General features: G+C 41.3%; 1 protein-coding gene across 2 annotated transcripts; it reads right to left on the bottom strand.

The window, feature by feature from the left end:
* Positions 1–1,819: 1,819 nt before the first annotated feature.
* On the bottom strand, positions 1,820–16,800 carry fbln7 (fibulin 7). 2 transcript variants are annotated; one of them, XM_078176337.1, is made up of 10 exons: positions 16,479–16,800; positions 14,967–15,076; positions 14,443–14,497; positions 13,040–13,202; positions 9,290–9,466; positions 6,416–6,541; positions 6,137–6,274; positions 5,407–5,544; positions 4,853–4,991; positions 1,820–2,969 (listed from the first exon to the last, which is right to left on the bottom strand). In XM_078176337.1, the coding sequence occupies exons 4-10, from the start codon at positions 13,194–13,196 to the stop codon at positions 2,597–2,599; spliced, it is 1,248 nt and encodes a 415-aa protein (XP_078032463.1). In that variant the 5' UTR covers positions 13,197–13,202; positions 14,443–14,497; positions 14,967–15,076; positions 16,479–16,800; the 3' UTR covers positions 1,820–2,596. The 2 variants fall into 2 exon arrangements, with proteins under 2 accessions (XP_078032463.1, XP_033468675.1); XM_033612784.2 differs by lacking the exons at positions 14,967–15,076; positions 16,479–16,800 and having other exon boundaries at positions 14,443–14,928.
* Between the last annotated feature and the right edge of the window lie 80 nt (positions 16,801–16,880).

Below are 16,880 nucleotides of genomic sequence, written 5' to 3'. Positions count from 1 at the left end.
ATACTGTAAATATTTTGGCCCAGTATTTTATTTGAATTATTGTGCCCATTTTGACCAGAAGTTCAGCATTGACATTTATCAAGACACAGAGAACTCGCATTTGTAAAGGGGAACAGTGGTCACATAGAGATCCTTACCAGCACCAGACATATTTATCAATCTGGACTGTTTTGATGTGAATTGCTGAGTGTTGGAGATATGCACTCAGCTTGTGGTGCTTGTAGTCTCTTTCCAGAAATGATGACCCAATTACTCAAGATAATCCACAGACTTTGTAGTGAGCAGTTTGACGTAGGAACTATAACTAATGACAGTGTGAGATGGAAACATTAATGGCATCTTTGTCAAGTGAGTTGTAATGTTATCTAGCTCAGTGGTACTACATGAGCTAGCAGTAGATGCACGCTTCCTTCTGTGTGGTGATTTGTTTGGCTCAGCTGAGGAGGGCGCCATTAATGTTTACATCTTGCACTGTTACGAGCACAACCCTCTCGTCCATGAGTAGATGCACACTTCCTTATTCACAGTGATATGGTTGGTAGGTGTGGACTGGTGGATAGAAAGAAAATAGTTCCTACATGAAACTGCTCACAAGGTATGTGGATTATTTTGAGTTACCAGGTCATGGTTTATGAAAAGAGACATTGCTGTTGAGCTTTTAAATTTATTTTTTGTAATATATTTTTTGCCATATCTTGTTCCATTATTTCTGAGAGAAGGCAGACATCTCTGCGGCTGACATCTCCAACATTTGGCAATTCTAACCAAAAACAATCTAGACTGATAAATAGTGCTACAAGTAATAGGAAAAACATTTAGATTTGATTTGGGGGTTGACTGCCCCTTTAAAGTTACAGTTAAAAGCTTCATCAAATTGGTATTTACTGAAGTCCACTATATCGTTGTGTGTGCATATATTTCTTTGTTTCTGTTACTTTGTCCACTCCCCTATGGATGGTGCACTAAAGTCACCATGTTTCTGTGACTCTGACGTAAAACAAGTGTAAACCACACTCTGTCCTGGCTTTGCCTCAAGGCCCTTACTGTATATTTTTATCATTACTCTCCAGCAAATGGCTTGTGTTATGTAGCTCAGCGCACTTCAATCATCCCTGGCAATATATCCTTCCGCTTCAGAATGGATGAAACATGTGAACATCAAACAGCCCGAGCACAAGCCTGAAACAAAGGCTGCAATGTGAGCCCTCCTGGTAAGGTTACTGAAGGAAATTAGCCTGCCATTAAGACACGTTGTCATTTTCAGAGCAGCGTGTGTACCGTCCGTCGGGGCATGTGTTTTGATTCTCACCATCCACTCCCTCCTGGAAGCATGCAGCTCTTCGGGCCCCTTTTATTGCAATGTAAACCCCTGGATGGAGATGCGAGAGGAGGACAAAGTGAAGGAAGTTAAGAGAACACATGTGGTGAACATTAGTCTCTTCTTTCTCTAACAAGCAGACACACTGAGATATGTTTTTAAAATGTGACAGTTCCTGCTCCGTGTATTAAAATCAAATAGAAACACTGTGAAACTCCTTTTGTTCCCGAGACATGTGGGGAAACGCTGCTTTGGCTTGTATTGTCTGTGAACTTCTGCCTCAGGCATTATATTATAAAACACACATTCCTCCTCTCTAACCTTTCATCCATTCAGTCAGAACACTTTTTATAGCCATCCAGCGTTCATTCATCAACTATGCGTTGGTTTGGACTTCACTCATTAAAATTCACTCATAATGGATGTAGAATGAAAACAAGCACTGCCACGGGGACATTTAATAGCACACTGTTCAGCGTCAAGTGAGGTAGTTCTAACAAATCCTGAAAAGTTAGACTTTATTTCAGATATGTAGAGACAATTAAAATTCCAGATAAATTGTGTAGTGCATTTGCAAGCTTGCCAAATCATCTTTGATTTAGGATATAGTGATTTCTGGGTTACATACAGAATATGAGTAATAGAGAAAATATGCCCAGGTACAGTACTGCATACTGTTAAAAATAAAAACTCCCTTAGTATAATGGATGGTGCCTTAAACAAAGCAAGCTAGTACAAAACAAAACAAATATACAGTATATGATGGAAGATGTGGCGTACAGTATGTTACAATGTATAATCCAGCAATAATATTTCCAATAATTTAGAGCCACGGGAGCACTAATGTCTTATAGGGATTTATCGTCAGTAAAGCGAGGGCAGTGCATCAGCCCCGGGGCCGGACCCTGAGCTACACAGATATGATCTATGATGGACATAAAAATACAAACATAAAGCAACAGCAACGACAAACACAGTTCTCCATCCCTCCCTGCACATTCATGCATCCAAACACACTCAGTCAAACATCAGTCAAAGCTCATACTGACACTAAAAGAAGCATCTATGATGTGTTTAGCCATATATTGTTATTCTTATTATAACTGTTAAATATTGGCTTGTCACTTTCTTTTGGTAACTTGGGCACCGAACAGATGCTGGCCTGTGAATGGCCTCTCAGACAAATGAAACAGTATCAGTAAACTCAGTGCCCATTACACTCTTTCTTGTTCTTCATCACCTTCCTGTTTCTGGTCTTCCTCCTTCTCCAGCTCGCTCTCAGAAGTTGTAAGGTGAAACCAGAATGTTAACCCTGGCAACATGCTTGGCCTGAAAAGTGCGGTCGCTGTACTCAGACATGTCCACATCGACGCTGATCTCCTGCGGCCCGCGAAGCTGCTGGACCAGTATCAGCTCGCCCGTCTGCCTGTCTGAGCGCTGCATCACAAACATGCCTCGGGAGTTTCCTCCCACTATGCCAAAGCGCAGACTGTCCGGCCCGGTGCGCCCTGGGGCGGCGGCAGTCGCCATACGGAAGAGCGTTGCAGGAGTCTTCAGGTTGGAGGTCAGAGACAGGTAGTGGAAGGACACGGTCTTAGGAGCCAGGTGGCAGGAGCGGCTGTCCATGGGGCAGGGGTTTCTCTCACACTGACTGCGGAGAGAAATGTAGGAAATGTTAGAGGGACAGCTGATTATAATGGAACTAGATGCACGCTTCCTTCTGCACGGTGTCACGCTTGGCGGATGTAGCTCAGTAGAAAGAAAATAGTTCCTACTTGCAAGTGCTCACAACAAGGTCTGTGGATTATCTTGAGTAACCGGATCATGATTTCTGGAGAGAGACACTGCTGTTGAGTTTCTCAAATGTATTTTTTGGCACTTTGAGCACCACAACCCAAGTGCCATCTAGTTCCATTATATCTGAGAGAAGGCAGACATCATTTTGAATGATATCTCCAACAATCGGCAACTCTCACCAAAATGATCCAGACTGATAATACCACCACAAGTAAGAGAAAAAAAATGGCATATTTGATTTTGGGGTGAACTGTCCCTTTAAGAAATTGCATCACAGAGCATGGTGGCAAATGTTTTCCAGTGTGTTTGGCAGTTGTCACATAACGCAGCCATTTTTTTCCTCTAAGAAAACGATTATATAATTAACCTATCCCCATGGGAAAGTGTTTATAACGGTTTCTTTGTGACTTAAGAGAAGTGACACACATACATACAGTACATATGAGGTCATGTGGCCTGAAGTCTTGGATCAAAGTAAGCTGTGAAGTGTTTTCTGTTTTGTGTGCAGTATTTCCAAACTTCCATCCCCGTGCGCTACAATCTCAAAACCTGCACAGCATTATTATGAAATGGGGACACAGCTACTGTCTTACTCAATTCCCTGCTTTCTCCCTTGTTACAAGTGTTTTCCCAAACATTTATTCATTCCCTTTGCTGGCGGTGGAGCAGTATTTCACCACATTGATGGTTCAGTAGAAGCAGACAGAGCTTTGTTTCATGGTTTTAAATGAGGCAGCTTGCTGATGACTGGCAAATACGGAGATGGAAGTTATAATGTCTTTAAACTTTTGGTCAGGAGACAGATGTTATACATGGTTTATGAAAGAAAAAGGAAGAAAAAAAACATGAACGTCATCTGGTCAAGTTCTGCTGAGCATGCACGTTCTTTGTCAGAAATGATTTGCTTCACTGTGATACAGCTGTGACCACAACTCTTTGGTTTGACTGTCATCATTTCAATTGATCATAATAACTTTGTATTTACCAAAGTAAGATATGGGGGCACGGGGACATTAACTAAAAGAGTCTCCACCAGTCAGACGATCAAACAGGTTATAAACAACAGTCAACAATTTAGCCAGACGCCTAAACATTTTAATGTGCATGCAACATGTTTGCAATAATCTATAGCAACCACTGCAAGTGACAGTAGACCAGAGAGGTTGGTTGATAAACCGTGATGGATGTTTATAACAGTTCTAGTTATGGTTTCATCTGCAGTCTTTGATTTCTCTTCCAGAAAAAAGTTTGGTTAACTTGGCAGTTAGTGATGTTGCTGCGTCGCCAGATCTCAGCAGTTACCATGGCGAGTTTAATGTTATTTTGACCATAGCGATGATGGCCAAAACTAAGTCCCAACTTGAATCAGTTTTCGTAGTTGTGCTGGAGAACTCTGAGGCTGTAACACCTTATTCAAGTGCACCTCCTCAATGACAAATGATACGTGTATTTTACCCTCTAATTGTGCATGCTGGCTCACTGGCGTAGTTTACTGGAACACCTGAATATATCAGTGGTCAGTTTAAGCTTTTCTTGTTTTTCCAAGTCAAAATGTCCACCAGGAGTCCATTAGTGTCTCGCAGTTGGGTCTGATTTAGTATGAGCGGGGTCATGTGAAAGTTAATGACCATTTCCTGCTGACACGTGGACGATGTGATCCTGGTTTATTTTTTCGCTACAGCTCTCGAAAACATGACAAAGAACGCCACAAGGTCACATCGGGGTGTATCCACTTACAAGGGAGATGTCTTGACGTAGCTGATGTTGCCATGAGAACGGGGACACTCTGGGTTGACACACTGAAAGCCTCCCCCCATGTTGATACAAGTTGTCCCTCGGCTGCAGTTGTGCTGCTGGCTTAAACATTCGTCCACATCTGGAAGACAAAAACAGCGGAGGCTTGTAAGAATGAGAGGAGGAGAGAGACTTGCCAGACTGACTCCCTGCTTCCTGGTTACCACAGCCTAAGCAGGGGGTGCTGTGATTGTTTATTTGGTTTTTTTAGTTTAGTCTCCCACAAACGCCTCATGTCCTAAAGATCCCTTCTCTGCTGGGAAAGGGTGAGGTCATTCATTCCACTGGCAAGCAGTGTAAGCTTCAGGGGTGCAAATGAAAGTGGTAATGAGGTTTGGGGCTGACAGACACCTCTGCAGAAACTAATAGCTCTGCTGCTAAAGGCTCCTCGTCTTTTTAAGTCACAGGTATTTCTCTCTGGAGCCACATACCCGGCCAGATCTGCAGCCAGGGCTCTGTGAATGAGCCTTTGTCCTCTATTCCCTCTTGTCACTCACCCTCACAGCTCCGCCCGTCTGGGAGTAACTTGTAGCCATTGGGGCAAGAGCAGTGGTACGAGCCCGGGACATTCACACACTCGTGGATGCACAGCTTCCCTCCTTGGTCCAGCCGGTACACTTCACACTCATTTACATCTGTCAGGAAACAGACACAGAAATGCACATCTGAAACATGCATCACATGACTAAGTCAATGCATTGTGCATTTAAAAGTAGCACAAACACCTCATACAGTTTAAAACACGCTCTGAGGAACCAAAGAATGTTGTTTTTGTTTCTTGGTGTTTCGTCAGTGTTTATATGCCTTAGGTTTGCCCTTCTGCATCTTGGACATCAACACATTGGAGAAAACTACATGACAAATATTGTTTCAAAATGTTACTCAATATATTACATCTTAAAAGCAACTGAACTGTGACCTAAATGGATGCTAATCAGCTTGTGACCTCTCAAGAGGATTATTTTGTTTTTCACAGACGGGCTCCACAGATTACTTTGATTGACCATATAAATCACTAGAGGAGTAAAAGATTCAGGTATTTTTCTGGGATCGTCTCGGCAGTAAAGTCCCCGTAACAGCTGCTGTTTGCCCTGCTGAGATGTTGTTGAGCGGGACACCAGCTCGAGGGAAGTGCTCTGTAGCTGACCTTACCTCCCTGTGAGGTGGAGCAGCAAAAGGAGTATTTCCCCACAGGGATCAATTAAGTGACACGTAATTACAGCTTACCCTGACAGATACTGTTGTCAGAGGTGCCACTCATGTGGAAACCTGCATCACAGCTGCAGTGCTGGGCCTGGTTCACTTGGGCACAGCGAGGTCTCCGGCTGAACGCTGGATCATTCATGACACTCCACTCAGGTGGTGCTGCATTATGGGAGAAGATATGCAAGTTGAAGACCTGTGTTAACATTTGATCTAGAGTTTAACACATTGTAAACATGTAGTCTTGACTGACATGCAAATACAAACTAAACAAAGAGTCATTGTGGTAGCTGTGGTACTGACCTGTCTGGGTTTGGTGCTGACAGTGAGAGCCACTCCAGTTCTGGGGGCAGGTGCATTTGTACTGGTTAACACCTTCCACACAGGTTCCTCCATTTTGGCAGGGGTTACTTGCACACTCACTTATATCTGTGGGTGTAGCAGCGGGAGAAATATCACTGTGGTCAGCTTGCTGAGAAACTCGCAGCTTCCTGTTTCCTTTTTTCATCAGACTGATGCATACCGATCAAAGGCAGGCAAAAACATCAAGTTTTGGCACTACTTTCGACCTTGCTTTCATTATGTAATCTTTGCCTCAGGCTGAAGTCTCGTGTGTCTACATTTGCAGCTGTGAGTGTTGAAAAAAATAACCAGAGACATCCTCACAACCTATCAGTGTGCCTCTGTCAACCATGACAAAATAAAGAAGACCAACACAGTGGTCGGCTGGAATGATCTGCAGCCAAAACTATCTAACCACATAAAGAAAAGGGATGGTAAGACTAGATCCCGAAAGAAAAAGAAATGCATCAACAAAATTAAAGAGCCTCTGTAAGCCTTTTCCACCCACCATTAATCTATAGGGCGGCAATGAGTGTCCACCCAGTCTGATAACTAATACTTAAGAATGAGAAGCTGGTACTGTCATTATGGGCACAGCATGTCAACAGTAAGGCAGCGGTGCTCTTTTATTTCTTCCATTCGAGGAAAAGTAGTAGTTATCTTGATGCAATCTAATGGTAATGACTATTATTAGTCATTCAATAATTAGTAATTTAGTCAAATCTGTCTGCATCTTCAAAGTTTGAGTTGTTTGTGTTGGTCTGTATCAGGGGTAGGCAACCTGAGGCTCCGGAGCCACATGTGGCACTTTAGCACCGCTCCAGTGGCTCCTTGACAAAAAAAAATACATGGAAATGAGTAATGTTCATGTTTTTTAACATTTTATTTTTTATATATCAGTTTTGTAGGCCTAAAGAAACTCTTGCATTCTCCAATTGTAAAACTGTGAAGCCTCCAAACCAAATGAAAATAACTAAAATGTGTGTAACACATCTACTGCCTGGCACCTTTGCCTTGAAATTGTGCCAAACCTCCACAGCAGAGGCTCGTCTTGAGTCCTAGCTGGTTAGCTATGGATGCCAGATCAAAAAAGTAAAAGTCTCAGAATATAATAGAGAATTTAGTAGTGTGCGGACAGATTTGTTTGCTTCCACCGCCAGCTCTGCAAAGATAAAGTACCAAATAATCATGAACAGTGCCCTGTAGAGTCGTTACCTTGTGGTAAGACATGAATGAATGATCATTTAGACTATAGGCTAATTTGGACTTAATAGGCCTTTTTACCTTCATTAAAAGTCTCAAATATATTTTGTGGCTCCACACAGATTTTTGAAAATTATTTTTGGTCAGAAATGGCTCTTATGATAGTAAAGGTTGCCAACCCCTGGTCTATATGGACGTTATTCCTCTCTGCAAAACTTGTAAAGGTTTACAGCAATACAACTCACATTTTCACACAAACGTCATTCATACTTCTTTACAAGTGTTTTTATGGCCTCCAGCTGGACATGTGCAGATTGATATAACATGGCTTTGATTGTGAGTGTGTGAGTACAGTAGTGCAGTTTATTGTCTTACTTGTGGCACTTAGCTTGATTAATGATCAAATAGTGGCCCAGTAGATGATAAACCTGTATGAATGTGCTGTTAGTGTATACAGAAATACTACCAAATGCAAACTGGTGACAACAACAGAAGGTAGAAAAATTAGTCCACCATGCCTTATGATCTTTGTCACTGTAGCCGACTTTCTGAATTCTGCAGATGTTCAAATTATGAAGCAGTCTCTGCTCTCTGAGGCCACAGTCTACTGGATGACAACCAATCCCTTTAATGTTTATTTGGCTTCCCCTGAGGCCACCACAGGGCCATGACATGAAAAGGCCCACTTCACTCTGCTTGATATTTTTAAACTCTTCTTAACTTTAAAGTTTTCACACTCCGTCAATACTGCTTTTTAAGCATGACTAAATTTAGACCTCTTATGCCGGGCTGAAAAACATGAACAGGGATAATACTGTGCAGAGTCGAGCCTTCTCGTGTTGTTTTAACCATTAATGTCAATAAACATATGCACATGTTTGACTGAGTGCGCCACTTGGAATTTCTGGAAGAGTGCCACCGGCACAGGCTGAAAGGGCTATCAATAGCATGCTTAGCATACTTGTGTGCTATCAGACCATGATGTGGGTATAATGTCTGGACCTAACCCCGTCCAGTGGGACTGCTGTCAAAGGACCAGGGAAACATGAGCAAGAGAGGTAGGGTTTATCTTACAGTAGCCCAAGCACTGCTGTGCATGAGGAGCAGAAAGCTGGAGGGTAAGGCACCCCACAGTGGAATGCAGTACAGGTGTTTTTCTGTTTTCAGAGACATTTAATGCCATTTTAACGAGGGATTCATTCAGTATGTCGAGGAGCTCCAGCCACTCTAAAGAATGCCTCTTTTCTTTGCCTGTTATCTCTCTCTCACTCTGTGTGTGTGTGTGTAGCTCAGGTTGGCTTTTGGGCTGCCGTGTCTTTCAGCCTGGCATCCAGACACTGTTGAGCCAAGGTCGCACTAAATTGGTGCTGGGATTTCGGCTCAACAGTGAATATGCACAGACATGGCAGGAAACATTCCACTAAATCATATTAAGGTGGTGGTGGATGTGTGGATGTGTGTTTATATGTGGAGAAAGTCATGACTGGGTGAAAAGGCTGAAAAGCTCCTGATCCTGTGATGAAAACATACCGCAGCTCAGCTGAAGTGATACTGCATTCCTCACCTGTATCATGCTTAAAACTGAGGATTTGTGGCGGGGGAACAGACCTGGAGTTCCTGTATCTTGCTCACCTTTACAGATGGCACTGATGCCTGTCCAGGTGGCGTTGTCCTGGCAAACACGAGTGGCAGAACCGACAAGATGGTAGCCCTGGGAGCAAGTGAAATGGACCTCATGTCCGACAAAATACTTTGAGCCAAACTTGGTTCCGTGAGCGGGGGCTTCCAGAGAGGGGCAGGTGGTGGGAGCTGTGGAAGAGAGAAAGAGAGCATGAGAGGGGAGGCTGGTCACATGTGGAGTAAGCCTCCCGACATCCTCTGGCATTCTCTGCCTGAGGATACGCACGTGTCACTGGGCAGTGCGGGGCCTTCATGGGAGAGGATGGTTCAAACGCCTCATTTACAGTCAAACAGCATGGCACCGGCCATTTTTTATGAGTCAGAATTTCAGCAGCAGCCAAATGTTATGCTATGTTGCATGCTCTGGAAACTTTAAGGCTTGTGTAATATAGAACGCAATTGCATTACATAACATTGTAAATGAATTACTTTTTTTATGTGAATTTATGCTCCATCCAACTAGGACAAAATGTTTCCTATACTTTCAACCTCAAGTGAAAACCAGTGCCTGTACACTTTAAGATACTATATGATAAATAAATCTCACATGGCCCGACCCCCATCATACCCAGCTTGTGTTTATAGTATAATGAAAACTCACTTTTTCTGACCACTTTACATTTGAGCATGATGTCACAGGGGCATGAGAGATAACTAAGTGTATAATGTTTTTTTTCTTGCATTTATTGCATACAGGGAAGCACATACAGTAGAATAAGCTAACTACGCTAATGGTGACAAGTACCGAGAGAAGATGGGGAATGCTGCACAGTATCATTTGAATAACATTATTATCAAATTATAATCTATATTCTTTGAGCTTTAGCCCTTCTTCCCATGGCTTTAACAAAAAATAACTTAACCTCTACTTTTCATTGTTGTAGGCCTAAAGTGATCCTTAAATTTTCCAGTAGCCTATGCACTGACTAAACATAATGTTTTACGATTTCATCATGTAAAATGATTGCCGTATCTTTAAGGCAACCTCAATAGTGATGGCTAGATGTGAGTCTCCCTACAGGCTAGCTATTGACTCCAAATCCCAAAGAGAAAGAGTCTCTGAGGAAAACAAAGAAGTTAATAGTGTGTGGACAGATTTGTTTGCTTTTACAGCCAACACTGCAAAGTTAAAGTACAAAATAATCACAGAAAGCCCTCTGCAGAGTCGCCCTCTTTTGTAAAACATATTATGAATGCTCATTTTGACCTATTAGTAATGTTTATAGGCTAATTTAAACTTAATAGGCTGTATTACCTTCATTATAAAGCTCAATAAGTTTTTCAGCTCCAGATAGATTTTATTTTTTGGCCAAAAATGGTTCTTTTGATCGTAGAAGTTGCCGACCCCAGCTATATCTACATCGAAAATGGATTACAGTTTTTATTTTAATGTGGATTTTTGTCCTGTTCTGAGGGCTTAAAGCAGGTGGTGCAATACTTTGACTTTTGCCTTTTAATTTTGTTGAGGCTTTATTGGTATAAATGTAAAATATCAGCTTCCTCTTGTCTTGCCAAGTACTCTCCAGAGTTATGAACTGCACTGGTCCATCACTAACAAATTGGCCTCAGTGTCTGCTGCCAAACAACACAATTCCACAAATCCACTTCCCCTGTCACGTACCCAGCTCTGTAATCGAGATGGCCTCGCTCTGTTGGATGAATGTATAATCCCTTAATAGAATATCTGGCTCTCTATTGTCAAAAAAACTTTCTGAAGATCAACTTCAAACAATTGAATGTTCCCAAAATGTTGTAAATTTGATACTTTAGTGTTGTTATGTTGCTGAACATAACCTCAGTCACATGATGCACCCATGTGAAACGAAAATACAGCATGGATTGTCAACTAAAATAAATGAAAATAATCCAAATACGATTCATAGTTTTACAGCCAACCATATCCTGTGTGTTACATGACCAGTGGAACAGATAAAGACGTCTATTTTGTATTTGTAGCAGCCTATCACACCATGGTATGTCAATTTCACAGCATACAAGAATGTGTATGAAGTTATGACTATATAATCTATTTCATACAGTTACCATGAAACAATATCAGTACGGCGTCTGGCAGATAATTCAATTGACATTTAATTGATGTTATCATTGTATTTATATCTTTTAACTTAAAGACTTCCACCACTACCACTTTTTAAGACAACACAAAAATTGCATAAATATGAAATACATAAATAAAAATCAAAGCATTTATCTCTATATTTGTGCCAAATGATCAGATAAGCAGAGAACAGTCAACTGCATGTAGACAACTGTGACAGCCTTTAAACAAACTTCTACTGATAAAATGGCACTGATTCATTTGTTTATTTACCTGAGCAATGAGACACAAATTAAAAAATGGATATTTACCAATTCCATTACCAAATTTATTGTAAAATAGCAGATCCAACAACATAGTTGTCATAATTTCTATAGTTTAATAGTATTAAAATTCATGCATACATACAGAATATATGTAACATTGTGGCGACATTATGCACATCCTGATATAGCTCTGCCCAACATCAACCTGTGCAGAGGTCTCATCAGCCAGGATAAGTGAGTCAGTTGGACATAAAGGAGCTCTACATGATATTCACAGGGTGGCTGCGGGTCCTTGAAAAGTCTTAAAATGTCTTAAATAAACATTTACTAATAAAAGGCCTTAAAAAGTATTAAAATGTCTTATATTCATATTGAAATGGGTCTTAAATGTCTTTTAAGTCACATCAACGATAGAATGTTTGGTGGTGGTGCTACAGGACACATCATTTCAACAGGTGAGAAACACTTTTTGACGGGGTACCAGACTTTGACACAACACCTGTATGTGCGCAATGCCCCTATTTTTGCACCCTTAATGCACTTACATCATGCAATGAGTCTGCATCGTTAAACTAGGACCTTGCAAGCTATGAAAGTGTAAGGACAAATAGCTTAAAAGAATAACAATTATTACTTGTGGTGATTAAAGCCAGTGCCTTGAAATGTTTATGACGCAAACTGCGCTGTATGTTGAAGGTGATTCAAACTAGGTACAAGGGGAATCAGTTCAGTGGAATCACACATGCAGAGCTGTAAACACAGGAAGTATCGTCAGGGTCATTTTTACTGTTCATTTTGAACTGACATCAATGTGTGTACTTGGAAAGAGTATATTTTCACTTCTGGTGTGTATTTTCATTGCAAGTCTGGTCTTAAATTTCATTTAAAGTGGTATTAAAAGGGTCTTAAAAAGTCTTAAATTGAACTTGTTTATACCTGGAGACAGAAGCTTAGTGCCCACCATTGTCAGCACTGTTAGTACCATTAGCTGCTATCTGCCAACTCCTCCATGTTGAGAGCCGTGTGCAGACAATGTCTGAATCATAGACCCCTCTGGATATTGTATTTAACTCCTTTGGTAATTATCAACAACTGTAAGAACAAGTTGATAAAGATTGCGATTAAGACCTTCAGGAGAAGACACTTTGACAAGTGACACTGGGAAAAGCACAGATGTAATAAATGAATGATGGCTGCGTCAGTGTCAGGGTCCTGGTATTACTGTCACACTGTCATGACTTACTGGGACACACCTCTCCGTTTCCAACTATGACAAGTCAAAATGTCTGCTGAGGAAAAAGCCTCTAAAGATGTCAATGATTAAGAGAATATGATGAATTGCGTGACAATGTGTGTTGTTATCTGTTTATTACTCACCAGCTGACTGGTCAGCTTGAGGCAACTTGGAGACAGAGTTCTGAAGAGTTGCCAGCTTTGACTTCATGATCCTGAGGCCCTCTGTAAACCGGATCTCCTGGCCTTTCAGAAACTTCTCCATTTGACGAAGCACCCCAACCACCTGGTGCTTATCCATGCACGTCTGTGGATAAAGCATGCGCACTGTGAGCAGAGTTAAGAGTTATAAAAGAGCCTTGGCGAAACATTTCAAAATGCAACAACTTTCCAACAAGAAAACGAGCGGTTACCTCAGTTTAACGGTCGTAAAACTTAAAACATGAACTGCGAATAAACATTAATGTGCAGCTGTGGAGCATGATGTAATTGAAACTGAATCCATCTTATTGGTGGGGACATGGTTGTTATGGTTACAAGGAGTTTTCATTGATATTAAAATACATTATGTAACACTGGCAGTTTTTAATGTACATGCATGACACAGTCACCATGATTTGTACTACATTTGCTTTCCATCACACCTCATTGCACTCACATGTGAGGTATTCTAAGCCCACCATCTCTCTTCCTCTCTGCCTTACCCTTTTCCACTCACTATCACAACTCTAGTGGCAGACGCAGCTGGACAAAAGCTGCCGGGCAGATGTCAATGGGACCTAAGTCCAAAATGCTGTTCCTCTGTATATTTTGCATGGCGGTAGGAAGGCACATGCTCATTGGATAATCCTGAATGGGCCAGACTGAAAATAGCATGGATGCCACGAGCAGTTACTTGAGGAAGAGAGCTTGACAAGCTATTACAAAGTTCCTCAGAGGAAAGTGCCTCTAATCCTTTCAGGAGGGTTTATTAATCACATGCTCATTGGAACAATTCCTCTGAGCAGCATACCTTGAATTCCTGCTTTGGCATTTGGAGGGCTTTGTACAATAACAACTAGCTTCAATACATTAACATTCATTGTGCACATAGTTTGGACCAGTAGTTACACAGTGCTCTGCTCCTTTTACCTGCTCCAGGCAAAAGGGGAAATGCTTCCAGTTGACAAGAATGAGGACTCTTATCTGGATGCTACAGGAGAAGTTTTTTGGGAAAGCAAAAAGCATCAAATACTTTCTCCAGTGGAAACTGTAGACTGTAATCACAAACCCTGCAAAACTTACAGTAATACACAGACTTACAATTGGATTGAAAGCTAAAACAGAATAAGAACAATTAAATTATTGGTTGGGATAACTTGTTTTTAATGGATAACAGCATTAAGGTATCTAAATGGATTACTTTTCTTTACATTTATGAATGTTTCCCAAATATGGATTGCCCAGATTTTGAGATTTGAAAGGCTATCACTCTTTTCTGATTCAGTTTGCCCAAGCTGTAGATCTATGAGTAAGTTGTTATGTAAAATAATGTAAATAACTCTTACCTGAACGGCAGCATGACCACACTGGATGGCTGTCAAACACAGCAAAAGTAAACACCTGCGTCGAAAAGACAGTGCCATCTTTTAGAGTCCAGTAATAATAATAATACAGTAATGCAGTTCCCTGTTGGTGTTTCCCAGGATTTAGAAGCCTTCTTGTTTATGGTGCTTCGATTAAATCCAAGCAGCAGCTCTCTGTTGTGAAGCTCTGTCCGCTGCTTTCACGAGTCTGGAGGATGCTCATCAGGTGTCTGAGACAGAGATGCGCTCCCTCCCGTCTCTTTATCTGCGCGCTCGGAAAGTTCAGCCTCTGAGCTCTGCACGCCAACTGGGTTTCCTCCTGCAGCAGGAATCCCTCCCACCGACATACTCCCAAAAATGTCTATGTTTTTCTCTTTACATCTCTCTGCTGCTGCCAAGCACAGTTTACCACAATGTAGAGCCAGCTCTATCTGGTGTGTTGCAAGAGTGTAATATGACCTAAATTGCGTTTGTTTACACGACTGTAAAGAATAAAAAATGTTTACCTTTCTTTATAAGCTCAAAGGACTGGATCTCTTCAGAGTAGCTGCATTCCTCCACATATTATGATGATTATTGTGACACAGGTCGTCATGCTGCAGATTGCCATAGTCGGCTAAACACACATAACATGACCAATTATCTGTCTATAGCATCAGATCACTGCCACAGAGCTAACACTTAGGGACTGTACTCTACTCATCAGGGGAGGGGGGTGGGTGCAGTGTGACTTCATTTTGTTTATTTTATCTTATTTTTCCTTGGGCCTCTCTGAATAACTGTGGCACATGCATGACCCTCCCTCCACCATGAACAACCTTTTATTTATTTGAAGTATATGCATACTTTAGAGGCTACATGTATTGGACCCAATGCAACGAGTAAACAGCAGAGGGGTGAGAGTTTCACCAAAACAAACAGCAAATTTCTTAAGCAAAACGCAAATCCTCCAAATTGCATCATTACACAAGTGTATGTGCACTTCAGCAGAATATAGGTGCACAAAAGCCACCTGTCATTGGTCCTACCACAGAAAACCAACAAAATTTATAAGCTTACACAACAATCACATACACACACACAGGCATGCATGTACAAATATTACATTGTGCACAAAGCTAGCACCAACAACATTTTTATATAACAGTACACAACAGTGGCAGTGTCAGTAACTTGGCATGGTGGATGTTATACCATTTTAAAAACCTACCCTTTGATGTTTGAAGGTTAAATGTTGAAAAATTAAATCCTGGAGTTGAAAAAACACTTGGTTTTTCACTATAGTCTTGCATGCAGGTGTGCAGAATTTATTGTTTTTAAAGGATTTGGTTGGTGTAAATGGTTTATTTTTGATGACATTTTTAAATAAGACATGTAGAGGAAGTGATTTTGATGATGGAGTCACACATACTGTGTTCAAGGACCATCAAAATGAAGGAATACTTTGCACATCTATTTTCAAACAGGTGCGCAGGAGAGGGACGAGAAGAATAAAACTTATAGAAAAGACTCCTGCACACTGTCAGGTAGTTGCCTGATGAATGTCTAGTCGCAGAAACGTTGCAGCAGCATTAAAATCATTAGTTTTGCAAGTTAGACAGTGTGCAGTCTTTTCTTCAAGTTTTATTCTTCAAGGACCATCAGATATTCCAAAAACCAATGATAATTGTTGTTTTTACAGTTTCTAGCAATAATGAATTGTGTAATTTGGGCAATTTTTAAAGAAAACATGCCTTTCAAACTCGTTAGCAACAGGGTATTTAAAATAAACAAAACACTACTATTGAAAGTTGTATGTCTAGCCCTGAAGCCAAAATAAAAAACACAAGTCCCTCCCCAGTGCTTAAAAAAATATTTGACATTCATCCCCGTCTTGCACCACCCTCCCCCTCATAAATAACGAACAGTCCCTAACTCTGGCTACAGTGTTTGTGAACTAGAAACAACTGAGGCCTGTTGTTAGTCCACTGAGTAAACATTTAACTGGACGTGCATTATTTTTATTGGCTCAATGTTACCGTTGCACAGTACGTCTTTTAGGGTTTGGCTTGTGGAGTCGGAGCGACACCTGGTGGTCAAAGACAGGACTGCACGAGCGCGAGAAGTCGAGCTCGTCCAAGGATGTGCGCGTCTGCGTGCGCGCGCGAGTTCGTGAGCGTAAACAACAAGGAATAGATACGTAGCTACTAATAACGCGATAAGGCGAATTAGCTTCAGCTGTGTTGTCTTTAAAAACGCCATAAACTCCGGTCGTTAAAACTGCGTAATACAAACGGTCCTAAATTAAAACACTGACAAAGGACAAAACTAAGCGTCGTATACACTTCATTGTTGCAGATGTTGAAAATAACTGACATTGCTTTGAGCCAATAAGAATCGCAGCTCTCTTGGCTCGTGCGATGCCTGACCAATAGCTGACG

The sequence above is a fragment of the Epinephelus lanceolatus genome, chromosome 17 (assembly GCF_041903045.1).
Source record: "Epinephelus lanceolatus isolate andai-2023 chromosome 17, ASM4190304v1, whole genome shotgun sequence".
NCBI classification, from domain to species: Eukaryota; Metazoa; Chordata; class Actinopteri; order Perciformes; family Serranidae; genus Epinephelus; species Epinephelus lanceolatus.
This window is presented reverse-complemented; position numbering and strand designations above follow the sequence as displayed.